The sequence below is a fragment of the Lepidochelys kempii genome, chromosome 13, assembly GCF_965140265.1.
Source record: "Lepidochelys kempii isolate rLepKem1 chromosome 13, rLepKem1.hap2, whole genome shotgun sequence".
Lineage (NCBI taxonomy): Eukaryota > Metazoa > Chordata > Testudines > Cheloniidae > Lepidochelys > Lepidochelys kempii.
In genome coordinates this window covers 18,592,404-18,619,570 of record NC_133268.1, presented here as the reverse complement: position 1 = coordinate 18,619,570, position 27,167 = coordinate 18,592,404, and the positions used below count along the sequence as shown (strand labels likewise).

At 43.9% G+C, this 27,167-nt stretch overlaps 1 protein-coding gene across 8 annotated transcripts in view; it reads left to right on the top strand.

Annotated features, from left to right (window-relative positions):
• EYA2 (EYA transcriptional coactivator and phosphatase 2) overlaps positions 1 to 27,167 on the top strand; it is a 157,709-nt gene that overhangs the window by 124,010 nt on the left and 6,532 nt on the right. For all 8 annotated transcript variants that reach the window (XM_073309539.1, XM_073309535.1, XM_073309537.1 and 5 more), the window contains 5 exons: positions 7,992 to 8,081; positions 17,258 to 17,316; positions 21,124 to 21,284; positions 23,476 to 23,590; positions 24,214 to 24,335. In XM_073309539.1, coding sequence (XP_073165640.1) covers positions 7,992 to 8,081; positions 17,258 to 17,316; positions 21,124 to 21,284; positions 23,476 to 23,590; positions 24,214 to 24,335 — 547 coding nt within the window. The remainder of the gene's footprint in view (positions 1 to 7,991; positions 8,082 to 17,257; positions 17,317 to 21,123; positions 21,285 to 23,475; positions 23,591 to 24,213; positions 24,336 to 27,167) is intronic.

Genomic DNA, 27,167 nt, shown 5'->3' with positions numbered 1-27,167 from the left:
GACTTGAACTGTGCAATAGCATGTAATCCTGAAGCCCTCCTTGGCTAGAAATAACAGCGATGGCTGAGCACATCACAAGGAGACAGTTTTAATACACTTACCAGTTCAAATACTACCAGTCCAAATTGTTGTAAAAAAAGTTGTGTCTTTCCATTTTTGGGAGCCCACCTTGCTCATAGAGAAGGAGTTGGAGATTTTCCTGCCCATTGAGAAATACACTGAAGCAGAGTGTTTGACAGTGGGAGTGTGTAATTAACCTCCCTATTCTTTACAAGCTAAGCGCTCAGGTGCCCAGCCCCAGGCAGGAGAGGAAGATGAGGTAAGAGTGCAAGGGTCTTTCCTCCTGCATTAGATGGGCACAGTTTCAGTCCTTGTATTATACTCCCCAGTGCACAAGAGACTGTTCCAGACTGATGCTGCTTTGTGGCTAGCGGCTCCAATCCCATGGGAAGGAGCAGGTGTTACATCCAATGGTGGCACAGCAGCTGACATCCCTAGGGGCTCCTGGATCATCTCCTAGTGCCACAACCGAGCCTCACAGGTAATTGAGTAAAAAGAAAAGGAGTACTTGTGGCACCTTAGAGACTAACCAATTTATTTGAGCATGAGCTTTCGTGAGCTACAGCTCACTTCATCGGATGCATACCGTGGAAACTGCAGCAGACTTTATATACACACAGAGATCATGAAACAATACCTCCTCCCACCCCACTGTCCTGCTGGTAATAGCTTATCTAAAGTGATCATCAAGTTGGGCCATTCCAGCACAAATCCAGGTTTTCTCATCCTCCACCCCCCCCCCACACAAACTCACTCTCCTGCTGGTAATAGCCCATCCAAAGTGACAACTCTCTACACAATGTGCATGATAATCAAGATGGGCCACTTCCTGCACAAATCCAGGTTCTCTCACCCCCTCACCCCCCTCCAAAAAAATTGAGTGAGGCTGCTTAATTTTACCATGTTAGGAAGCTCCAGCAGCTGTGCATGTCTGAGGTGAGGTGACACATTCAGGGATGGATTGTGATCGCCTAGGTTTTATAAGGGATTTATTTCTTGTTTTCTATCCCACCTTCTCATTGTTCTTCTTTGCTAAAGCATAACCAGTAGATTAGTAAAAAGGTAGGACTTCACTCGTCTAATGTTACTAAACAAACACTCAGGGCTTGTATTTCCCGCTTAATTCATTTTCAGTGTGAGGTCTGGTTGATGGGAGGAGATTCATTTTCTAGGAGTCTGAGGGCCCAGTCTCCCCAGTGAGTTCCTGTGCAAAGTGAAAGTATCACTTAGAACTGAGCAATTTGGATTAATTGTTCTCAGGGCACATGAGCATAACACACTGGGGAAGTAAAAGATCCCTGAGAGTTATAGAGTTCAGCATTCCAGAGTATTAGGGCAACTTTGCACTCCTCTGCTGATACAAAGCTGCCCGAAAGCTGGCTTAGCCACCTACTAGAGCGTACGGGGAACCTCAGGTAACGCAGAGCCACTGTAACGGCTTCTATGATACCTGCTCTCCCAAAACCCAGTGCTCCCTTATGCCTGGCCGATTACTGGCTGCTGAAACAGCTCTTTAGGCTCAGTGCCAGCCAACATAAAAGGAGAGCAGGCCTGGGACTGAGTCCAGTTCTCAGCCTGTCCTGGTAGGAAGGGAGTGCAAAGAGAAAGCTGGCTGTGGAGCAAAGTCTCCATATGACAATTACTATGGGCCTTAAGTCTGTCTTTGTGTCCCGATACCTATATTGACATCAGCTTCAAACTCTTTACATAGGCTTACATGGGTCTCAAACAATTGTATCTGGACACCGATTTTGTGTCCTACCCTAGACGTATCTGCTTGATACTGAGCTGACAGTGCTTCCAACTTGTTCAAAGTGATCTTCCAGAAACTCAAGTCCTCCCAGAGAGGAGGACAGAGTTTGTCCTGTCTTCAGATATTGAACGGCCTTATTTCTGTGTGAATTCAAATCCATGCATCTACATGTAAAAACAATAAGCCTTGACTGGTGCTTCTGGGCACAAACACATATAATAAATGATACTGGGAGTGCTGATTTTCCTGTTTTACTTTGTCAGGCTGTTTAAGACTTGGAAAAGAATCCCACTGTAGAGGAAGTGTCCATACAGACCTATGCATTAGTGCCAAATTATTTCCCCAAATGACTTCCCCATTTTTCTGTTTTTATTTTCATTCCATCACACTCTCTATCTCAAGGGAAAGATTTTTTCTCCTCTGCAGTTTAATCTACATATTGTTTTGGTTTAAGAGAAAGTGAACTTCATACACTGCTCTGAACAAACATTCCCCACTCCAATTTGGCTATTGATACCAGTAAAGCTGCAAACAGACCCAAATAAAAGAACCAAATGAAAGATACTGAACAAGATATGCTAGAAGAGGTTTAAAAGGCAGTGGCCCTTGGTGTATAGAAGAAATAAATTGCTTCATTAAAACAAAAAATTGATTACTTCCTAGCAACGTCTTTCTTCCAAAACAGCTCCCTTGATGTAACTTTGAGGGATTGTGTGTCTTGAACCCAGGCCTTTTGAAAATGGGAGGGCCTGGCCTGTCCACTTCTCAGGACAGGCCCTGGTCCCCTACCCCTCCTCTTCTGTCTGAGTGCCCTCCCCACCCCCTGACCAGGTCGGAAGCCGGAGCCAGGCTGAGATAAGAACTGGCTGGGGGCCTGGACAGCTGTGTGGCGCTCTGGACCCTCCATCTGACCTAGGTGGGGGTCTCAAGAGCAGCCCCAGTACATGTCCCCACCCCTCAGGGCAGGCGGAGGGTCCAGGGTTCCCCACAGTAGCCCAGGCCCCCCAGGCTCTCTTACCTCAGTCCGTCTGCTGCTCTTCGGCCCCTGAGGCTCTGCCCCATCCAGGCCAGAAGATGGAGTCGGGCCAAGGTAAGAGCTACCCAGGGAACCCAGGCAGCTGTGGCGAGCCCCGAACTCTCCACCTACCATGGGGGGCCCTGGAAGATGGGGACATGGGCTGGGGGCTGCTCTCGGGCCCCCCACTCAGGGCAGGTGGAGGGTCCAGGGCTCCCCATAGCTGCCTGGGCAGCTGTTATCCTGGCCAGGCTCCGGCTTCTGACCTGGGGGTGGGGCCTCAGAGGGAAGAGGAGAGGCAGGACCATGGAGGGGGCATGGCCTCATGGCCCCCCACTTTCATGAAGGATCCGGCACCCCTGCCCCAGATGCAGCCATCACCTAGCAGCTTGTTGGTACCAACATGGAGTGTGGGCTGATGGATTGTAGTTCAAAATGGAGGCACTACCCATGAAGCTCCTGATTGGAAGAGACATCCGGCCTCTTCAATTGGCTCAGACTCACTATTTAAGCTAGAAGGAGGCAGAAGAAGTTATCTGAGGACCTAGATGAATTCCTGCCTAGCTGCTATGTTGGACCTTGTCTGACTCCTGCCTTCCTGCCCTACTCCTGGTTCCTGCTTTGTACCAGATCCCTGGTTCTACACCTCCACCCCTGGCTGCTGACTCCAGATCTGACCCTTAGCTTGACTCCTGACTCTGTCTCCGACCCCTGCCTCTGGTTCCAGGCACCTGTCTCCTGCTCTGACCACTAGGCATGACCACCAGATATGGCTGCCTATGTGCTAGTCCATGACAGTAACTTCATTTGTATAATAAAATTCAGTTCAGTGTTATTCATGTAGAGCTTTTATGATAGCCAAAACACATGCACAGAATATTAAGTAAAGCCTCCCAAGCACCCAGTGTGCTTAAGAGAATTAATGTGCTCTAACTTGTGTCACTATGTGATGGTGCCATGTACGCTGATGATTTGCTCTGATTTCAACCATTGATGGTACTGACATAGGTAGGTGCATTGATGTGAACTCCTAGAGTAGGCAGGCAATGCCCTTTTTAAGACACGTTTTGCAACAGTGCGTCTTACCCCAGTTTCAAGCAGAGGTAAAGTTGCACTGGCGCAGATCACAACTCATAGCAGGTGTGATGTCCCAGTCCTCAAACCCAGGCTTAGGAGTTCCCAGAGAGCCACCGCATCTTGGCCACCACCTGATGTCTGCTGAAACTTCGTGGGCCAATGAGCTAGCAGAACTACAGCCTCAGACAAGGTACCACCCACAGGAGTCCTGACTGGAGGATTGCCTGGCTTCACCAATTGGTCCAGCAATGCTATTTAAGACAGAGGGAGGCACAGGAAATTGTCTGAGCAACTTGGTGATTGCCTGTTGCTGCTGTGTTGGATCCTACTGGTGCCTGCATTCAATCTTGTTCCTGATTCCTACTCTGCTCCTTACCCCTGCTCTTGCTCCTGTTTCCCACTGTGCTGCTGCTCCATGTCTGATCCTTTCTTCTCCTCTGGTTCCTGCCTTTATGCCTCACTTCTGCCAATCATTTACCAGTCCTGGCTCTGACTTCTGACTCTGGCTTGACTCCTGGTATCTAATCCCAGTTCTGACCCTCAGCTTTGATTCCTGGTTCTGACTTTGGCAATCAGCAGTTGGTTCTGGTGTTAATCCTCAACTCTGTTCCCTGGATGCCTCCCGCACGCATGAGACCTGACTCCTGCTCTGACCACTAGGTCAGACCACCTATATCCTGGTCACTAACAGCAGGTTTGCTAGTCTCTGTTAGGATTTCACCTGCTGGCAGCTACTCCAATAGCTGAAATCACCAGCATAGACCTGGCTCTTACTCTGATCCTTGATCCCCATACATAAATATTCTCAGAGAGAAATTGTTGCACTGACATGAAATAAACAAATACTTAAAAAAGTAAGATGTTGCAGGTGAGTGACTTAGACTTCTGATGACAACATTTTGGATCAGGAGTGTTTAAGGAGAAGCTTTTGATTTTTTACTTTCCACCCAATAGGAGAAAGTGCCGTTCTCTCTAGGGCAGTGGTAAGCATGTTCAAGCATGAGTGACAGAGCTTTTCTCTAGTTTAGTGCAGTTCCTATGAGTCATCCATAAAGCTGAAACCACAACCATTGTTCTCTAATTAAAGAGCTACACCAAGAATACATAATAATTAGGTTACTGTGTGATACACCATCCGTGTCAACAGCATCTGCCACAAAGGTTGATTGAAACATAGCCTCCAAACATTGTGTTCCCTGGTAGACCTCCCAAACTAATTCATTACTGACCTCACCATGCAATAACATGACTCCACAGAAATCTGCAGAAAATTAGGGCAAAGTCCACATATAAATCTGTACTGTCATAGCAGGACTTGTAACTTCAGTGGGAGAAAACCACACACGTACACTCAAGGCACACAAAGATGAGAGATCCCTGACCTAATAAAGATGAATTACAAATGAAAGCCTGTTGTGGAAGCTCTCCTTTTTCAAGCTTTCTGTTTCTGTTTAACTTGATCAGGCAAAATCCATTTGAGCTAGGAGGGTGTTTACCAAATTAACAACAGTATTTTTGTTTGTGTTGTAGAAATATTTATTTAGTGATTAAGAAAATAATTTTCACCTGAATAGCACTTAAGACTCTGCTACATCATGTGTGTTCCTATTATTTCACACTGGGCTTGGAGCAGCAAGTTAATTATTTGGGGCTGAAGCTCTGTGTGTGGGAAGGTGTGACATGGAAAATGACAGAATTGTATTTAATATTCTGGAGAGCTAGGTTGAGGTATAGGTCACAGCAGATTCCTAAGGAGCCATGTGGAGCAACAAATCACAGAAGAGGCTGTGTCAGGTGCTTGTTTGTCAGTTTTGAACTAATAAACTAAGTGGTTATCAGGAGTTATACATTCCCAACAAATGGACAGCAGGTCCCATACTGTGGGACTGCTTACCTGATGAGAGGAGCTTCCTTCCAAGGCTGGTTTAAAATTAATTATACAAAAAATCAGTGATTATCTTATTTAATTTAATTTTGTTTTGGTAACATTTACTGTTTTCCAAGTGGTAGAATGGTGTGACCAGGAGGAATTTTTCTCTGATGTATACAGTGCTCTGATTGTACAACGCACTGCACAGGAAGAAAATAGACACGATCCCTGCCCCTAGGAGTTCACGATCTAAGGGTTGATATGATGCAATGAACGAAAGCAACAAACAAAGTTGGGGAACTGGGAGGATGAAGGTTATAATAGTGCCAGAGGAGGCACAGTTCTGCTGTAGTTGAACTCAGTGGAGGTTTTACCACTGGTTTCATTGGTGGCAGGATCAGGGCCTGGGGTATGTATGTTTATGTGGACTTCTTGATAACTCTCTGTGTGTAATTTTCACTGATATAAATTTGTTTTTAAAAGCTGGAGGCATCGTGACCTGTGGCTAGGGAACTTGAGCCTCTCCTCTGTAAAGCACTTTGAGATCTGCAGGTGAAAGTGCTGTACAAGAGCTAAGCATTACTGTTAGTGATACTACTGATATTTGAAGTTATCCGGAAAAAAAAACATCTTAGGGTTGGTCAAACTTGAGTATGCAGTGTCCGAGGCATATTGCTATTTCTAACACACAGCATAACCAGTCTGGTTTACACATGTGTTTTTATAGTTAGGCCAGTACAGACTGTAGTGTGGATGCAGATATAGCAGTAGAAAGATGCTTTCTGTATGGCAGTGGTTCCCAAACTAGGGGCACTACTTGTTCAGGGAAAGCCTGTGGTGGGCTGGGCTAGTTTGTTTCGGCCGATCACGGCTCCCGGTGGCTGCGGTTTGTTGTTCTCGGCCAATGGGGGCTGTGGGAAGCGACACAGGCCGAGGGACGTGCTGGCTGCCCTTCCCGCAGCCCCCATTGGTCTGGAGTGGCGAACCGCAGCCAGTGGGAACCGCGATCAGCCAAACCTGCAGATGCGGCAGGTAAACAAACTGGCCCGGCCTGCCGGGGGCTTTCCCTGAACAAGCAGCTCCCCTAGTTTGGGAACCACTGCTGTATGGGAATAACTCTATCCAGAAGCACACTTACACTGATATAACTCTCTCTGCACTAGGGGGTTTAACTGTACTTGGATAGTTAAAGTAGTTCAACTGTTGTGTGTAGATGAGGGCTAAAAGAAACACTTAGTCTGACCACCAGATCCCCATTGCAGTTGGTGGGAATTTCAAGAATAGAACTAAGGGTATATCTTCACTTCAGAGTTAACCTTGGCTTTTACCATGTTTTAGCCCCCCTTTCCCCTCTTTCTCCCCATCCACGCGCACAAACCGTTTACTCAGATTTGGAGGTGCCTTGACCTGGCTGGAGGTGTGAATTAAAACCCAGGCTACCCTTTAACTCAGGCTAGAACCCACCCACTTTGTAGTGAGAATGCAGGTTAAATTACTCAAGTGCAGAAAGTCCTCCAGTGCCCTTCCCACAATTCCTCCAAACGACAAACAAGTTCTCCTACACAATTGACTGGGAAAGAATTTTAGAGTACCTCAGCAAAGAACCATGGGATATGCCCTCAGACACACATGAGTAAATATAGAAACAGTGAGGACATAGTGATGCAGGTCTGGCTTTGCTGTGGGGATGCTCATATCCAGGCTAGCCTAACTCAGGTGCCTATCACCCAGGTTAACTGTGCAGTGAAGACATTTTGTTGATTGAATGATGTGACTATGCCCTGTAGAGAAAGGAGTCTGACTTTATGGTTAGAGCAGGGGGGCTGGAAGTCAGAACTCCTGGGTTCTGTTCACTGACTTATTATTTGACCTTAGATAAGTCACATTTACAAGTAAAATGAGGAACAATACTGACCTCCCTTGTGAGCCTGGAAGCTTAAAGTTTTTAAAGCTTCCTGTTGTCCTCATCTGAAATGTGCTAAGTACAGGGTGTTAATGTTCAAAGGGAGCTGCATGCATCACCAGAGAACAGAGTTCAACCGTATATCAGAGTAAAATTCGAGAGTAGAAACCTATGATAAATATATTTGAGAAGTAAATTACATCAGTGGCTGCATGAGTAGGACAGGTCCCAAATTCACTCCCAATAGCCAGAAATCAGGGAAAGAGGATGATTAAAATCACTAAAGACTGTACACATTTTTTCTGTCGAACAGGACACCACCACGTCTGTGCGGATAGGTCTTATGATGGAAGAAATGATTTTCAACCTTGCAGATACACATCTGTTCTTTAATGACCTGGAGGTATGTAACCGCATATTTTATTTAACATCTTCCTATTTAATCATCTGCATCTGATTTAGAAACCCTTGGTTTTCTGGTCCTGAAACTTTCATTACTGACCCAAAGAAGTGGGCCTAAGATGGCTTATTGGAAGCAAACCTTGCCGCATCTCTCTGACATCTTTGCTTTGCTAAAGCTTTAAAAAAAACAACAACAGAGTAACAGTGATGTCTGTTGGTAGTTTTACTAAATGTAACAATGAGGACAATGTTGCTTTGTCCTTCTGAAATTTGCTATTTAATAATTTCATTAAACTAAATTAGCACAGATCTTATGGGGGCAGGTTTACAGTTAGTTCTGAGCCAATACAGAAGCGGTTGAAAGGGTCTCTGTTCCTCTACAATCTCTATTCTGCACACACAAAAGGTAAAGTGAAGAGCTCCTGACTGTCAGACTCATGGCACGAATGAGAGCATGTGTGCATCTTTGCACTAACGCCAGAAAGTCTTCCCTAACTGAGGGAATGCCAGTTCTGATGATGAAGCATCCGGTAAAAATATACCATCACTGATGTAAAACACACCAAAGGTCATTTAGAACAGGTGCTGAAGCCCAAGAAAAGATAGCGTATATACAGCTGAGCAACTAGCTATGCAGTGTCGATGAAAAGCTTTTTGAGCTTGTAACCAGCCCATCATAAGGAATGGGCCTAAATGAGTTACATAATTTTGTTCAGGGTTTTCTAAGGCCGGACGACATGTCCTTGAAAGGAATGAGTTAGAATTCTCTTCAGGTGCTTTGGGCACAATACACTCAGGAAATTGCTTGGAATGGTCTAGGGGAAAAAACATCAGTTCTGTGCCTGCATCCCATAGGCAGAGATCCCTCCTCAGTCTGTTTATTCATTTGGAAAAGTAAGAATTTAACTGTTCCAGAGCTTGCGTGAAATGGGCCCCATGAGGGCTTCTAATTCCTTTGTCCTTCACTTCTCAGCTATATTGAATTGCTATGTGGGTTACAAGGAGTTAAAAACTTTCCTTGTACGGCTCTCTATAGAATTTGGGACTTCACTTGCTAAGAATTTTCATTTCCCTTGAAAGACAAATGGTCTGTAGCACCTGAACTGACATTTCCTTCCTCTCCCAGCTTTCCAAAGAAGTGTTTAGTGATGGGGATACATAAAGTGTGAAGTGAAAATCTTTCATAGAGAAAAAGAGGAAGAAACTATTTAAGGCACTAAGTAAAAAGTGATAATATTTAGCACATACCCAACACTCTTCATCTGAGGTGGGTAGATGGTGTTAACTCCATTTCACATGTGTGGAAACTGAGGCCGGAGGAAGCAATTTGTCCAAGCTCGCACTGCAGCAGCACCATGCTCATTCCACTAGACCTGTACCACAGCTGTGAAAGATTAAAACTTGCACATCATTACATTTGAAAACATTTCCCCCCTTGTTTTACTTATCTTTCAAGACCTGAATTCAGTTGATGGTTTGCCAAACACCTCAGAGCAGGGTGAGGAATGTCACTGCCACTACAGTTACAAATGTCCCTGAGGATTTCAGCTGCTGCAAGCAGAACAGAATCCTTAGGTCAGGTCTTGGCAGGTGAAAAATTCTTAAATTCACCTATAACTACTGGAAAAAGGTAAATATTTTATTTAAAGTGACCCAGCATTTGAGATTTCCAGTCTTAGCTTCTGGTGCCTTAATGAAGGGCTATAAAACTTCTAGAATTGGTCTGTAGCCCTTGCAAGACCTGATGCACTGTGTGACCTAGTGGGTAAGTCTCTGCCCCTCTCTGCCTCAGTTTTCCCATCTGTAAATGGAGATCATGATGATGATGGCACCCTTCTACCTCAGACAGGCACTGTGAGTAATTAATTAATATCTCCATAATCCCTGTGAAGGTGGAGAGGACTACGTAAGTGCTAAGATTACATCTGCACTATGGAGACGATACCGCCGTAGCTACACTGGCGTAGCGCCGTAGCATAGACGCAGCCTACACCAACAGAAGGGTGTAGAAACACCACTTCCCCAAAAGAAGTTAACTATGTTGCTGGAACGCCACTCCCATCAACATAGCTGTGTCTACACAAAGGGGGTTATGTTAGCATAGCTACCTCAGTCAGGGGTGTGTGTTTTTTCACGCCACTGACTGATGTAGTTATGTCAATATAACTTTTCAGTGTAGACCAGGCCTAATTAAAACCATTCCCCTGAGTACTGTTCTGTCACTGTTAAGTTTGTCCACATTAGTCACAAGCTGTTGGCTCCAGGTTAAATTCACAAAGAGTGAAGTATTCTGTTGTTTTTTTTTTGTCACTTTCCATGTTGATGCATAAACCTCAAAAAGGTCCGATTTGGTATGAAGAAATGCGCAAAGGCTCCAGCTACTTCCCTCTCCAAACAGTCCAAGCCCACTGGAGCAGCAGACCTGTGCTGTTAAAAACTTTCAGCTTGATTCTTGGGCTTGTGGAGTAACTTTATTTTATCTGAGCCAGTTTGGCGCATCCGTAGCAAAGTTGTGGGAGTATGGGATCCAGGTGTGCTGGTGAAAATAAATGCTTTTACTGATTTCTATAGCACTTGTCAGTCTGACTGTGTTATTTCAGAAGTGTAACACATAAGAACAACAAAATAAAAAACTGCATCATGGCTTTGATGTATCTGTCAGTGGGAGTGAATAGCAGTACAAGAGCCTTCAGCATCGAAGGTCTGACTGCAGGACATGAATTGTTCAGAACCCAGTTCTGAGAACAGTTACTCCCTAGCTAACCTTAACTACCCAAAGAGGATTTGAGGTGAGAGACAGGCTTATCAGACAACTTTGAAGATTATTGTCAACAAATATCAGTCCTACAGCCGGTTGGAAAGCAGTAGGTGTTTTCCATGAAATTTTATTTTCTTCCCGTAACTTTTTTGCAGAATTTCCCCAGTTTTCTAAAATGAAAACAACCTCCGTTTTGGGGGGGGGAGAAGAGGGAGCATTAGACTGTTCATCGAAAAACCGAAATTTTCAGAAGAAATGAAAACTTTTGACAAAAATGTTTGCCTTGCCGTACTCCTCCCACGCCTCAAAAAGCAACACAAAAATTTCAACTTTATTGAACTTTATTCAACTTTAGTGTCTTTATTCACTAGCCATGCCGCTCCTGATAAAGTAATGACTTTCAGGCCAGAGGATTTGCAGAGTGATAGGTGAGGATTGTATGGGCACCAACTGTTGGGCTTGAAGGAGATACAATGAACAATAGTCTGTAAAAAAAAAAAAAAAAAAAGAGAGAGAGAGACACACAAAAACAAGCCCAGAGAGACTGACTCAGGTTTAGATCTGCTGAGATTACAGTATACAGCAGCCCCACCAAGTGGCGTAATGATGACTTGACCAGGGCTCAGTAAGCTCAATCCACACCATGCTACAATGCTGAAACTGCCCGTGGAGCTGCCCTGCATTCAGGCATGTACAGAAGAAAGGCAAAGTGAGAGCTTGTATTAAGGAACAAGAAAACTGCAGGGAACAGGTGAATGTGACATCTGATACTGTTAAGCCCCAGAGCAAGAGAACTTGTGTTCAGGCCAGCCATTTTAAGCACAGGTGCCTTCATTTCTGCACAGCTGAAAAAGGCCAGAGGAACAGAAACTAACCATTTATTTGAGCCAGCCCTAAGGCAAATGAAGAAACTGAGGGAGCTTATTAGTGGTAGTACAATGTCCACAAAGAGCATCTATTTATTTCCAGGAAGGCAATGGCACAGCAAAGCTTCTGATTGCCCTATTTTCCCTGCAGTCAGCTGCAGGACTTGCATATGGATGTTGTACTGGAACCACAGATATTATCAGATCACAGAGAGAGAATTCAGACTAGTGTGCTGTATACACTCACCCCATCCTCTTTCCTGGCAAGGTGAGTTCATTAGAACAGTGGTTCCCAGCTGTTGGTCAATGTATCTGTAATAGCCCCTCCGGGGTTTTTTGATGCTGGGTACTTTCCTTGTCTCCCATTTTCCCCTTGCACAAAGGTCTCCTCCATCTACAACCTTCCTGCCTAGCTTTATATTGAACTAGCAGTTCAGGATGAGTGCTGAGCCTCCAAATGCTGCTGCTGTGCTCACCTTCCAAACAATTGCACGCATTATATGCTGCTATAGCAGCTGAGTCTATTCTCACACAGTCAGGCATGGAGGCTAGAGTGCTCCAAGTTCTGAAGCTTTTACCATGTACAGCTGACCAGGAGATAGGAAGCAGCAGCAAACCAGACCTCTGCCCAATGGGTGGAGGCCAGTTTGTCATTCGGAAGTTGGGAGTTACCCCACTGGACTTCAGGAGTTTTTTGATTAATCTATACAAGGTCTTTTTACTAGTTTACTAGTGGTTTTCCAGGAGCAGGGCCGGATTAATTCTCCTGTGGGCCCAAGGCTATTAGATTTTGTGGGGCCCCGGGGTGTTTGGAGTTGGGCTCAGGACTGGGGCAGGAGATTGGGGTGCAGAAGGGGATGCAGCTCCAGCTGGGGTGGTGGGCTCTTATTGGACCAACTTCTGTTGGTGAAAGAGTCAAGCTTTCAGGCTACACTGAGCTCTTTTTCATGTCTTCAGACCTGTAGCTCGAAAGCTTGTCTCTTTCCCCAACAGAAGTTGGTTCAATAAAATATATTACCTCACCCACCTTGTCTCTCTGGTTAGATGTGTAACTAATCATCCGCACACACAGTTACTGTGATGCACACAAATTGGGTGCCCGTGTTTATATGCCTGCAGTCTAAAAATGGAGGCGACACAGTATATTGTGTATATATAGGCCTCATATAGCATTTTACCTCTTCAAAACACTGCACACACATGAACTAATTCTCACACCCCCATTGAGAGGCAAGTATTATCCATTCTCCATTTTATTAGATGGAAGAGTAGAGAGGATAAGTGACTGTTCAAAGCAATATAATGAGGTAGGAGCAGAATTAGATCTTGGGTGTCTTGGGCTTCAAGTTCCATGCTTATTTCACTAGACCCTGCTGGCTCCCTGTGCATCTCTATCTAGAAAGATATGCATCCCTCTCTTCCACATTTGTTTGGTGGGCAGTCTAGAAAATGCTAAACAGAAAAACAGGTGTCAGAGAGATTAGTACAGTGTTTATAAACCTACCTTTTGAAGCCATCCCTGGCGGCTAAGCATTCTGAGTGTTGTTCAGTGGCCCTGTTGCCACAGTGAGGGATAGCTGTTTGTGTAACCAAGGATATCCTAAATATCACCTCTTGAGCCTTTTGTAAAATGTGGACATACCATGAACACAAACTATTTCCTGTTACTTTAACTTGTCTGCATCAAGTCCCACCTGTATGCAGAAGTAAATAAAAGAATGGTCCAAACATTTCAGAACTTCAGAAAAGGTTTGGTTCTCAGAGGCGGTTGGGGCCTTATATTTCCTGAATCAGGTATATTGTATGCACCACACTAATCATGTAGCTCTATGAGATCCCAGAGAACCATTTAAAAAAAGCCAACAGATGTGAAAACTAGGGTTCGGAAATGTCCTCATTGCTGACTTCCATTCAAACAATCTGGATCTTCTGTTTAGCTGCCCAGATATTCCTGTCCTCCTTCCTCTCTCACTAAGATCTCAAGTAAATTCAGTGAGAATGAAAAATTAGTCTGGTAACCAAGTAGTAAAGCACAGTCTACATTCTTGCCTTGTTCAGCTTCTCTGTGTTTTACCCAGTAACATGATAGGTCGGCTGGTGGACTATGAGGTAGCGTCTCACCAAGTGTCATGGTATTTTATTAAGTCAGAAATGTGATAGCTACTGTTGTCACACTTCAGTGTACAGAACAATTCATTCGTAAATGAGAAAAGCAGATCCCCCACAAATACCTTTCCCCTTACATAATGCACAGCACAATGCAACTGTAGCTGAGTGGGCTATGACAATATTATTCCAGCATGCTTTCACAGCTCACAACCACTGTTGGGAATGTTTTTTTAATTTTAGAATGGGGGTGTGTGCCAGCAGAGATCTGTTATTAATTTATTTTCTCAGCTCTCATTTGTAGAGTCGGCGCTCACTTGAAAATACTGGCGTCAATTATAAAGCAAGAAACAGAGGAGATAGGAAGTGGATTGGATTAGATACTTTAGAAACCCCTACTCAGCAAAAGTCAGGAATTGTATCATAAGGGATCCAGCATTATACCATAAGGGAAGCAGGATTAATACATCTCTGACATGATGGTTCTTGAAATTTTAGGGCTACATTTTCAAAGGAAAGTGTGTGCACAAAATTATATGTACTTCTATCGCATTACAACCCTCAAGTGCATTTGCAGCTCAGGAAACTCTGTCCTCCTGATAGGGATGGTGGGTAAAATTTTCAAAAGCACAGGAGTGATTTAATCACTTTTGAAATGGGACTTAGGAGCCTAAGTTATACTTTCAAAATGGCCTCAGTCACTTAAGTGATTTTGAAATTTTTACCCAATCTGCAGAAATGTAGGATTTGTGAACAGAACTGTCTCACATGCATTTCTGAAGGCACGTCTGTGATGTCCACCCTTTGGAAATCTAGCCACAAGATTTTGTGTGTGTGGGCAGAAGAGGTGGATTTAATTCGCTCATAGAACATCTTTGGCTGTGTAGAGAGATTACTACAAGCTTCATAGGGTAGATAACAAAGAGTGACTAGATCAACCAAAAAACCAGAACAATATCTGCTGACTTCCAAGGGCCTTTGCAAGATACATTGTCCCTTCCCTGCTAGAGTCAAAGAAGAGAGAGAAAAGGGCTTCCTGACTTTCTTCCCATCCCCTTTTTAATCACAGTGTCAAGTCAGAGAAAGAAACCATAGAAATAACATTTATTGAGATTTTGAGGTAAAGCCGTCACCACTCGAACAATGAAGAATTTAGATGATATGATCTAGAGTGCATATTTCATGCTCCAAGTGCATAATCTATTCAGTTTAAATTTCCTGTGTATTGATTTCCTTATTACTTATGTGCATTATTTCTTAACTCTGTCTGTGGATTGGGGATATGAAAGGGTCCCTTCTCCTCTTGGTGCATGGGCAGGACAGGGTAAAGCCCCAGCAAGCACTGGGGAAACACTATAGGAGCAAGACATGTCTCAGACAAGAAATTTCTGTGGAAAGAGCTAGAAAAAGGGGTTTTCTTCTTTTCCTTAAATTAAGCCTGAATATTCTTATTGGTACAGGTTTCAGAGTAGCAGCCATGTTAGTCTGTATCCGCAAAAAGAAAAGGAGGACTTGTGGCACCTTAGAGACTAACAAATTTATTTGAGCATAAGCTTTCGTGAGCTGCAGCTCACTTCATCAGATGCATTCAGTGGAAAATACAGTGGGAAGATTTATATACACAGAGAACATGAAACAATGGGTGTTACCATACACACTGTCATGAGAGTGATCGGGTAAGGTGAGCTATTACCAGCAGGAGAGTGGGGGGGGACGGGGGGGTAACCTTTTGTAGTGATAATCAAGGTGGGCCATTTCCAGCAGTTGACAAGAATGTCTAAGGAACAGCAGGGGCGGGGGAGGGGAATAAACAGGGGGAAATAGTTTCACTTTGTGTAATGACCCATCCACTCCCAGTCTTTATTCAAGCCTAAGTTAATTGTATCCAGTTTGCAAATTAATTCCAATTCAGCAGTCTCTCGTTGGAGTCTGTTTTTGAAGTTTTTTTGTTGAAGAATTGCCACTTTTAGGTCTGTAATCGAGTGACCAAAGAGATTGAAGTGTTCTCCGACTGGTTTTTTAATGTTATAATTCTTGATGTCTGATTTGTGTCCATTTATTCTTTTACATAGAGACTGTCCAGTTTGGCCAATGTACATGGCAGAGGGGCATTGCTGGCACATGATGGCATATATCATGTTGGTAGATGTGCAGGTGAATGAGCCTCTGATAGTGTGGCTGATGTTATTAGGCCCTATGATGATGTCCCCTGAATAGATATGTGGACACAGTTGGCAACGGGCTTTGTTGCAAGGATAGGTTCCTGGGTTAGTGGTTCTGTTGTGTGGTGTGTGGTTGCTGGTGAGTTTTTGCTTCAGGCTGGGGGGCTGTCTGTAAGCAAGGACTGGCCTGTCTTCCAAGATCTGTGAGAATGATGGGTCGTCCTTCAGGATAGATTGTAGATCCTTGATGATGCGTTGGAGAGGTTTTAGTTGGGGGCTGAAGGTGATGGCTAGTGGCGTTCTGTTATTTTCTTTGTTGGGCCTGTCCTGTAGTAGGTAACTTCTGGCTACTCTTCTGGCTCTGTCAATATGTTTCTTCACTTCAGCAGGTGGGTATTGTAGTTGTAAGAATGCTTGATACAGATCTTGTAGGTGTTTGTCTCTGTGTGAGGGGTTGGAGCAAATGCGATTGTATCGTAGAGCTTGGCTGTAGACAAGACTGGGAGTGGATGGGTAATTACACAAAGTAAAACTATTTCCCTCCCCGCCCCCCACTGTTCCTCAGATGTTCTTGTCAACTGCTGGAAATGGCCCACCTTGATTATCACTACAAAAGGTTTCCCCCTCCCCTCCCCTCTCCTCCCCTCTCTTCCTCCCCCCCCCCCCCCCCGATGAAGTGATCTGTAGCTCACGAAAGCTTATGCTCAAATAAATTTGTTAGTTTCTAAGGTGCCACAAGTACTCCTTTTCTTACTGGTACAGTAATGCTCTTTAAGGGGGGAAGGCTGCTGATTCTGATACCACACAATGCATGTAAACTACTAATGTTTCTCTGTTTTACTGGTCAAGAGACAAACAAGTTCCTTTGCATGAGCTTTACGCATTTCTGTATGACCAGGAAGCACCTTAATGTGCAATTCAAGAACTATTGTGATCTCAGACAGTTCTTGCTTATGCACAGTAATTCTATTCATGTTGTGGCCAAGCAGCATCTGAAATTGGCTTATAATCTAATTAATTGACTGGAATTTGTTGAAAGTATTAGCAATACATGGGGGACCTGATTTTACCTTAATATCTGCCCTTAATGTGTTTTTCACTTCATGATACTTAGTCCTTCCATGAGTGCAGGGACTGGACTAGATGACCTCTTGAGGTCCCTTCCAGTCCTATGATTCTATGATTATTCAATGATAAAATTCTTCCTTCAAATTTGTTATTCCAAGGCAATGTCATTTTCTGACTCATTTGGGTTTTTTTGTTTTCGTTTGTTTATGCTTTGCAGGATTGTGACCAAATACACATAGATGATGTATCATCAGATGACAATGGACAAGATCTAAGGTAGGTAATCTCTGGACTGGAATCTCCAGCTCAAACATTCCACAGTTCCTTGGAAATGGCTTGAGGATGAGCAATGGTATAATATAAATAACATTCTTGATCTTGCTGTTTTCCCCTTCCATACTCCTTGCATTCATCAACGCATGGGAGCACAAAACTCCTCTTTCCCACACTAATATGCCCAGGCCTTACTCTCACGCCCTGTCCGTATTAAGCTTTAAACAATACTGGAAAACAAGTTTGAAAATGGGTTGAACTCAGCTCAGCTACACCAGTTTCAAATATGGTTTGGCCAGCCAACGTAGATTGGACCAAACCATTTCAAAACCATTCTTGAGCCTTAGACTTGTGCAGTGTTGTGTCTGGACTGTATGAAACTCAGGCCCAGAATTCCCAGGAGTTTTGCCAAAACTAATGGGAGAGTTCCCACTTTTGCAGCTGACGGTCCTATATGTATCCCCATATTCTGTGGTATTAAAAGGAAATTGTATGGTTATGGGTTACAATATAATTATCATATTTTCCACTGGAATTGACTCCTGGTTAGAGTATTGTTATTTATTGTAAGATCTCAAGGTTACTCTGGCAACTGTACTATTAACACATCACCCTATTCTACTTGCTATATAATTTGAGAATTAATTGCCTCAATGCATTGTCCTCTGATTGTAACAGCTATGCATCCCAGCTACTTATTTTCCACGTGACATTTCTTTATGTGGGATATGTTGACAACTCCATGGTCACAGCATTGATTACGCCCGACATGAACTTCATGGCTAAGAACTGTGCAGTACTTTGAAAATTTAGTCCTGCGTTTTAGACTCATGCTGCACTGAATAGTATTCCCAAAAAAGTGGTACCTTTGATCAATGCTACCAGAAACTCATGATGGTGTTAGACATATTCCTCAGGGAAACAACCCTGCAATTTAGGCTTATCTGTCACCCATCACAGAGCACAAAATGGTACAGCCAGAACTCAGTGTCACAATAAAATGTCTTCTTTGATTTAAAGGAGTGATTGTTAGTGTCCAGCAATCTTACATTGTGAATGGCAGATAGACCAATAAAAATTGGCTTTGTCATGGAAATATTACTCCAGATTTGCAAACACCAATACTGTGTAAATCAGGTAATCATGCACACAATAAATTTGCATGTGCATTTGCCAAGTGTGCATGTACATTCACAGTAATTGTGTGTACAAATTGGGTGTGCAGTTGTTCACCTACATTGTGTGGTAACCGGGACCTGTGCTTACACTCAGTTGTTTTCCAATGGATTGTTTGTATGATAAATGGATGTAGCTACTCAGTACAGAGTACTGTGGAAGCCTCATAGGAAAGGCAGTTTTCCCCACACAGAAAAGCTTCACTCAGAGGAGCAGGGCCAGATTAACTCTCCTGTGGGCCAGGTGCTATTAGATTTTCTGGGGTCCCTGGGCGTTTGGAGTGCAGGAGTGGGCTCAGGGCTGGGGAAGGGGATTGGGATGTGGGAGGGGGTGCAGCTCCAGATGTAGGGGTGGGCTCTGGGGTGGGGCCAGGGCTGTGACAAGGGAGATTGGGATGCAGCAGGAGGTTCAGGGTGTGCGCTCTGGGTGGGAGTTTGGGCACAGGAGGGGGCGCGGGGTCTGGGAGTGAATTTGGGTGCAGGAGGGGCTTTGGGCTGGGGTAGGAGCTTGGGGTACAGGAGGGGGGGGATGGGGTGCAGGCTCTGGCTGGGAGGCGCTTACCTCAGGCAGCTCCTGGTTGACGGCGCAGCAAGGCTAAGGCAGGATTCTTGCCTGCCCTGGCTCTGCGCTGCTCTTCTCCCCAAGGTGGCCGACACGTCCAGCCCCTAGGCAGAGGGACCAGGCCGCTCTGCACGGTGCATGCTACCCATGCCTGCAAGCGCTGCCCCACAGCTCCCATTGGCCACGGTCCCTGGCCAATGGGAGCTGTGGAGCCGGCGCTGGGAGTGGGGGCAGTGTGCAGAGATTCCCTGAATGCCCTCGCCTAGGGGCCACAGGGGCACATCAGCGAGCTGGCGCTTGTGGCGCTAGCCCCAGGGGAGGCGTTGAGGCTCAGGGACTGATGTCTGGTGAGACTTGCCGCAGGCTGGATGAAAAGAAGCAGCGGGCCGCATCTGACCTGTGGGCCTGCAGGGCCCCCCTTAGCCCGAGGCCCTGAGCTGCAGCCCCTAAAGCTCCTAAAGTAATCCGGCCCTGGCGAGGAGGTCTCACGTCATTTAGGATTGTAGTTTGTGCTTTGCAAAGCATTGAAAGAATGGGAGACTTTCAGGCTGTTTTATTAGTCTGTAAGCAGACTCTACTACACAGCAAATCCAGGTGTGAGTGCAGACATATATAAATGATAAACTGGATTTTACCTTAAGTAAATTAGTGCAAATAATCCTGTTCTGAGAGTATGTGGGAAAGCAATCTGCTAACAGCATCTCTTTTCATCCTGCAACAAGCCCCAGCCCAAAAGATCTCTGTTGCTTTTCAAAAACTTCTCATATGCTTAGGGAAATTAAGCCAAAATAATTTTGGGAAGTGAATTAAGCTAAATTGAAATAAAATGTCACTTTATTTCTGAATGAGAGCATCCACACAGGAGTTTAACCTGCTTTAAATTCTCACCTTTAGTTGATTTGACTTAACTTCCTTCATAGACAAAGCCTTTGTCATCTTTCCTATATGCCATATCCATTTTATTCTCTTCTTCTGGGCTCTGCTTGGGCAGCATAAAAGGGATTTTGGTGGAGAATGTTTATGACCATGTTGTAAGCAGTCACTGCCCTTTCCTTCCACTGTTAATTCTTTTCTTGTTCTAAAACAGGCTCAAAGCCCGGTATTAACATACAATGCCAAACAATCGGAAAGGTCTACATCAGAATTACCTTCTTTAGGATTTGAGTATTTATGCAGACAGATAGTTGCATTAGCAGCTGTGTTTCAGTAAGCCAGGCATGCGTAGTGATTCGGTGCCCAGTTGTGATTTTCATGTAGAGGACAGTCCTGTTTTTCTCTGTGTTTAAGGTAGTTCTAAGACTCTCACAATGAATGCGTGGTAGTAACCAACATGTATGATGTCTTCATGAGAAGGCATTTCACCATTTGTGCCCCATAAATTCCTCATTGTTTTCAGAGATGTGTAGAAACTAGACACGTGAAGATAGGGGAGCAGCGCTGGGCTCCACACCTCTGGCAATCTTGTTGGTTCCTCATGCCTGAAAATAGGTTTTTCTTGTCAAAATGAATGGGCCAAAATGTTTACCCCATTAATCCCCCTATAGGATCAGTAGTTGTATCCAGTTGCACATGGAAAACCATATCTTTTATTGTACATATCTGTCATTATCGCGCCAGATGTTTAACACCGTCAGATGCACAATTGTGTGTAAAATGCACATGCAATTACATACCCGCATTTGTATAAAAAATTGTCAGTCTGCCTAATTTGCTTTTATAAGTATGTGTTGGAGGGCTGGGGGAAGAGTTGTGCATGCAAATAGGTGTACCCACAAATTCAGCAGGAGTGGTAATGAAAATTGACTGAAGATTTAGCCCAACAAATAAATTAGCACACCACAAATTGATAGGTATTAGCAGAAACACTGGTAGGGGCAAGAAGAGATTTATTCCTCCTCCCCCTGTGCTTTACCAGCTGCCTCCATTACTCTCCAGCAACATCTGGTGTCCCTCTTCCTCTGCCCCCTTCACTTGTTTCCACACCCTGTTGGAAGGAACCTTGTATTATATAATTGCACTAACACTCTTTCCTGTTTCTTCCTCCTCCTCTTTCCCCTGCTTCCCCCCCACCAGCACATATAACTTCTCAGCAGATGGCTTTCACAGTTCAACTGCCGGTGCAAATCTGTGTCTGGGCTCTGGAGTTCACGGGGGAGTTGACTGGATGAGGAAATTAGCATTCCGCTACCGGCGGGTGAAAGAGATGTACAATACCTACAAAAATAATGTAGGAGGTGAGTGTCTCCAGCAAGGGAATGGCCCCTTTCATCTTTCATAAAAACTCTCTCTGTTCAGCAGGATAAACACTACAAGGTAGGTGTATAGCAAGCAGTGTACTTAGGTACTATAGCGAGCAGTGTACCTTGATCTTTGGAGAACTGAACTGCTAGGCAAGTGTTTCAGCAGAATTAAGCAGTGTTATCCTTAAATAACAATGGTCATGACAGAATAGCCAGGCACTCCAAAAACAAGGCGCAAACTCATTTGTTATAGGGAGAAATGCAGTCTAATTGTTAGAGCAAGGGAATCAAGACTGCTCCTGTACCCTATTCCCATCTCTGACACATTGTAACAGGATGGGTAAGTTGCAGCCTGTCTACACCAGAGTTTTCCCATGTGCAGACTGGGGCTAATACCTAGCTCACATGGATGTGTTGTGAGGCTTGGTTAGCTTTTGCCAAGTGCTCTGAGGTCCCGGGAAAGGCATTAGAGATAGTGGACCAAGCTACAAAATCTGGATCTAGATTTTACACACCCTTCTCAAGGTCAGGAGTTGATCAGACAAGAGGTTGTAGTTCAGGTCTATCTCTAATTAGCAGGAAATGAAATATTACTGCTCCTAAGAGGGCTCTGTAAAGTTCTGTGTTCCCCATGCCTGTTCCCCTGTACACGAGAGGAGAAATCAAGCCCTGCTTCAAGAGCCTTATACACAGCATGCTGTGTCTACTCTAAATGAGGCTCAGAAATTATTGTAAGGTCTTTCAGGAGTGGCTAATTTCTGTTCTCTATTGTACAGAGCCTAGCACACTCAGCACTCAAATAATAATGGTCTAGGCACTAATTCCCTATCCATGTGATGAACCTGGCAATAGGTTAATAAAAAAAACAAATATTTTTAAAATATACATTTCATTCACGCTGATATTTGTGCACCTCGTTAAAGGGCACCCCATCTCCAAAGTCCATGGGATCCCTAACAAATACAATTAAAACCACATATCTTTGCCAAAAGAAAGCTGTGTGACCCAATAAATTATCACCAGAGCTGGTGCAGAAAACATTACGTTCATCACCTCCCCAAACATACAATAAATAAAACACACACATGCACCCTTCAAACAACCTAAAACCAATATCTCGAGTCTCACACAGAGGAATGCATAGATGAGCTCTTGTGTATATGGAAGGAAAGAGTATTCCTGAGTCACAGTTCCCTATCCCACATCCCATCAAAACGATATCACAAGACAATGGGATGTTCTAGCCTCCTTGATCTCACAGCATCCAATTTAGCTAAGCTAGTTTCTCTCTTAGGCTGGGGTGGGATTTTGTCAGCACAGGTGTCCCAGAGCTAGAGCCAGAATAACATATAACCAAAAATAATAATATTCCTAAAGGTATTTTAAATATTTGCCTTTTACTTCCCATATATACTAGGAATAACGACCTTGTGAACAGATTTTCAGGGGGATTAATGACCAGCAGGACCCAACAGTCTTCTGCTTCTGCTCTGACCTCTATCTCCTCCGCACTGGTCGTTAATTCTCAGGAAATGCCCGGTGCCTCAATCATTATTGCTTAGTTTGTACATAAACTCTATGGGAAATTTCAGAAAAGTATTCTAACTGAGCCATGCAAATTGCTAACTACTGAGACGGAGCTGAGCAAAATACTGGCTAAAATGCCAGTGCTAACTACCACACCAGTTAATGTATTTCAGAGAAGGTTTCTCCATACAACAGGGCCTTAGTCGTGAAACACTTTGCACAGCAGCCATCTAGAGGTTCAGTGGGTTGAAGCAGAGACCAGTGACAGATTAAAGTCCCTCAACTGTGACTTCTGCAAAAGAGACTGGGGTCAAGACAGGAGGCGGAATGAGGGAAGTGGATGAATAGGAGTGAGAAATATTGGGAGCATTCAGGGCATCATCTACTTTGAAGCGATGTCCAAAAAGAATGCTAGCAGCAGGTTCCAGAGGGAGAAGGGAAGGTGACTCAGGGCAGAGCCTTGATACACTCTATAGCAGCAGGATTAAAAGAAGTCTCCACTAGGAATGAAAGAGGAGCAGCTCGACTGAGGTAGGATAGGATTCAAACATGGCCAGGAGAGAGCAGGAGGCCATTTAGTGTACTGTGTACTAAGCTGTGCAAGTCATTCCCTTTCCGTGCAGCTACAAATAATGTTGCTTAATTTCCCTGCTTGCAGGTTTAATAGGAGCTCCTAAGAGAGAAACCTGGCTTCAGTTAAGAGCAGAACTGGAAGCTCTGACTGATCTCTGGCTCACTCATGCTCTCAAGGCTCTGAATTTGATACATTCCCGGTAAGAACAGCTTAAGGAATCACCTACATATGAGATCCAAGAGTTTCTTTTGCTTCTCTTCTTTTCCTCCAAACAAACCAGGGCACGTTTATAGGATTTTGCTGGCCAAATATGTGGGAGGCCCATCTGCACATGTTTTCCAGATTTGTATTATCCAGGGTAGGGGTGAGCTCAATCTGATACAAAGGACCAAACAAAAGAACATCAGCTGGTTTTCCTGCCTTGCTGCTGGATATCTCATTTGTAGCATTCCCAGGAAGGTACTAAACAGATTTGCAAGTAAGGGGAAATAGAAGCACTACTAGCCCTGACTTAGTTCACCCAAGGGACACAGTGTAAATGACATTGGAGATTTACCACCATTTAAAGCACCTTCGTGGTTGGTTGCGATATGCAAAGTCTCTGTCTTTGTCACTGGTTTGTTTTAAATTATTTCATTTCTCATAAATTCATAAAGAGAGTGTACAAAAAACCTCAGTCACCTTCCATCACATAGTCACCAACTTCTCCGGAGCTTTTTCGGGTTGTCTCCTGCCCTGTGCTCCCAGCTCAGAGGCTATCAGGAGAAAAGGACACAGATTGCCTCACTCACTGCAATTTCAACTAACCACTTTGTTTTCTAGGTCCAACTGTGTAAACGTGTTGGTCACCACAACTCAGCTCATACCAGCTCTTGCTAAAGTGCTGCTATATGGACTGGGCACAGTCTTCCCCATTGAAAACATCTATAGTGCAACAAAGACAGGTAAGAGCAATGCAGCTAAGGCCTCGTCTAAAGTGCAATTGGCTGTTTGTGACCAGGTTGTGGCCCTCGCATCTGACCCACTTACAGCAAGCACGGTTGAATTGTGTTCCTGCAGCAGCTTTATTCACAATAGAATCACATGATCCTCCTGTTGGTGCCTCCACATCTAACATACTAACTGCCCATGTTTGTATCAGTGCAGCATAGGAAGAATCAAGGTAGCTCTCCCACAGTACCTCAGTAGGCGATACAGTGCCTAGGAGACATGCACGCCCAACAGCATTAGCAGCCTGTGGGCCATATGTTCTGGAACACCCTATCTCACATATCTGAGAGGAAGGAATGCTAATCGAACCTGTTACATAAACATGGCTAAAGGACCTGTTTACACTGGGGGGCTGGGCTGGACAGTGAACTGGACCAGTTACAGAAAAGCAACCGTGAATCAAGATAGAAAAGCCATGGTTATGTGCTGTGATTGATAACAGGTATTCGCAAAAAGAAAAGGAGTACTTGTGGCACCTTAGAGACTAACCAATTTATTTGAGCATGAGCTTTCGTGAGCTAATTTATTTGAGCATGAGCTTTCGTGAGCTACAGCTCACGGATGAAGTGAGCTGTAGCTCACGAAAGCTCATGCTCAAATAAATTGGTTAGTCTCTAAGGTGCCACAAGTACTCCTTTTCTTTTTTGCGAATACAGACTAACACGGCTGTTACTCTGAAACCTAACAGGTATTAACAATCTTGTTTGCTAACACGACCAGGTTTACAGCTATACCTGGTTACAATCTTTGAATGTACACAGGGCCGAAGGAAGGAAGGATGATGGTCTTTTGGTTCAGGCATTGGACTGAGAAACAGGAGATCTGGGCTCAATTTCTGACTCTACCATAGAATTTCTGTATGATCCAGGGCAAGTCACTTAGGCTTTCTGTGGTTCAGCTTCCCATCGCTAAACTGGGGCTAATAATACTCACCTACCTCACAGCAGTGCTGGACATTTAAGCTCATTGTTTGTAAGGCTGAGACACTTGGTGAGCACCAAAAGAAATGCCTATAAATAAAATAAAGAGAAGCTCTGAAGGTGCAGAATAGAATATTTAATGTTGTGTGATAGCTGACTGGGAGCTCCTTTAAATCAAAGCATATGGACTCAGTGCTGAGATACAAAACTATGAATTTCATGGATCACATCTGCACCACACTAGTATACCTGCTGTACCCACTAAACTCCCCCTGCATACACCAGGCTCAATATAAAACCTGTGATGGATTTTCTGGGGGGAGACTTCTTTGATTGTTCCAAAGTTTTGGTCAGGAGTCTGGTGAGGACATTCTTACAGTGACCAGCAGTAAAAAGATGCAGAGATTATAGAGAAAGCAGGATGGTCTAGTGTTCTGAGTATGTGACTAAGAACCAGGAACTCCCAAGATCTCATCCTCTCTCTGCCATTGTGACTCACTGTGTGACCGTGGCCAGATCAATTAAATTAAAACTTTTAAAATTTTTAAAAAAGTTTGAGAATGTTGGCCTTAATCTCTGGGGGTCCCTGTTTCCCTGTATGTAAAGAGGTGATGATCATTCTTTACTTCCCATGGTGCTGTGAAGATTAATGTTTCTAATTTGTTTTGTAAATGTATGTTAAGCAGCACTAGTATATCATATTGCCATATCAGGAATGACCAGATGGTCCAATTTGCTTTCCCTTTGTGGATAAAAATATGGATAAGAATGTGAATTTCAGCTTCTCACAACTCCACACTACCATCCAGCCAAAAAGAACTACACAAGGCCTAATATCCAAAAATCCCTAACCTCCTCCAGAGGCTGTACATCCCTTCTTCTTGCCCTTTTGTGATATTATTAATTATTTTTATATTGTGGTGCATAGATACCCAGAAGCTCCCTGAAACTCTGACATACCCTTGTGGCTAGCACCTCTTAGATTCTTGCACTCCCTCAAAATGACATTTCTGTCCCACCCCAACAGCACTAGCTTGCAAGGAAGGCTGAAAGTAGAAAATGTCAACAACAATTAAAAACCCCAAACAAACAAAAAAGTGTTAATTTAAAAAAAAATTATGATCAAAAGCTGAAAGTTTTTTGGGTGAATACTTTTTGACAAAAATTGAAATGTTTCTGCAGAAAGCAGATATTTTTCATGAAAAATTCTGTGTAGTAGAAAGTTTAGGTGGAAATTTTTTGGCCAGCCCTACTGGATAGCTCACAGTTGTCCTAGGTTGTTGGACTTAAACCCTAAAGCATGTTTGCCATGTTGCCAACACCAAGTATTCACAAAACACTAAATTGGTTTAAAAATCAAGAGACTTAAAAATGATAAATGTTGGGTTATTTTTATTTGCAGTCTAATGTTTGAGCCTTTTTGGTTCAGATTTTCAAGCTTTTCTCTGCAACCATGAGCACTAGAAACTTTATTTTTAAAATTAAAGCTGAGGACTTGTCTTCATGGTGGGGTAATGTGCACTACAGGGAGGCAGGGGTGTGATTTCTAAAGTGGACTAACATGTTGTGCATTAATTGATTTGTGTACACCCTGCTGGTGTGCACTAAAGATTCCCTAGTGCACTTTAACATAGTACAGATATATTAATGTGCACTATGGAAGCTTTAGTGCACACCAGCATGGTCTGTACAGACCAATTAATGCAAAACATGTTAGTGCACTTTAGAAATCACCCCCCCCCCGTAGTGCACATAACCTCACTGTATAGACAAGCCCTGAGATTCTCAGAGAATCGCATGTCTCCAGCAGCAGGGGCTTTAAGAAATACACCAAAAATCACAAGACTTGTTGTAAACACAAGGGAG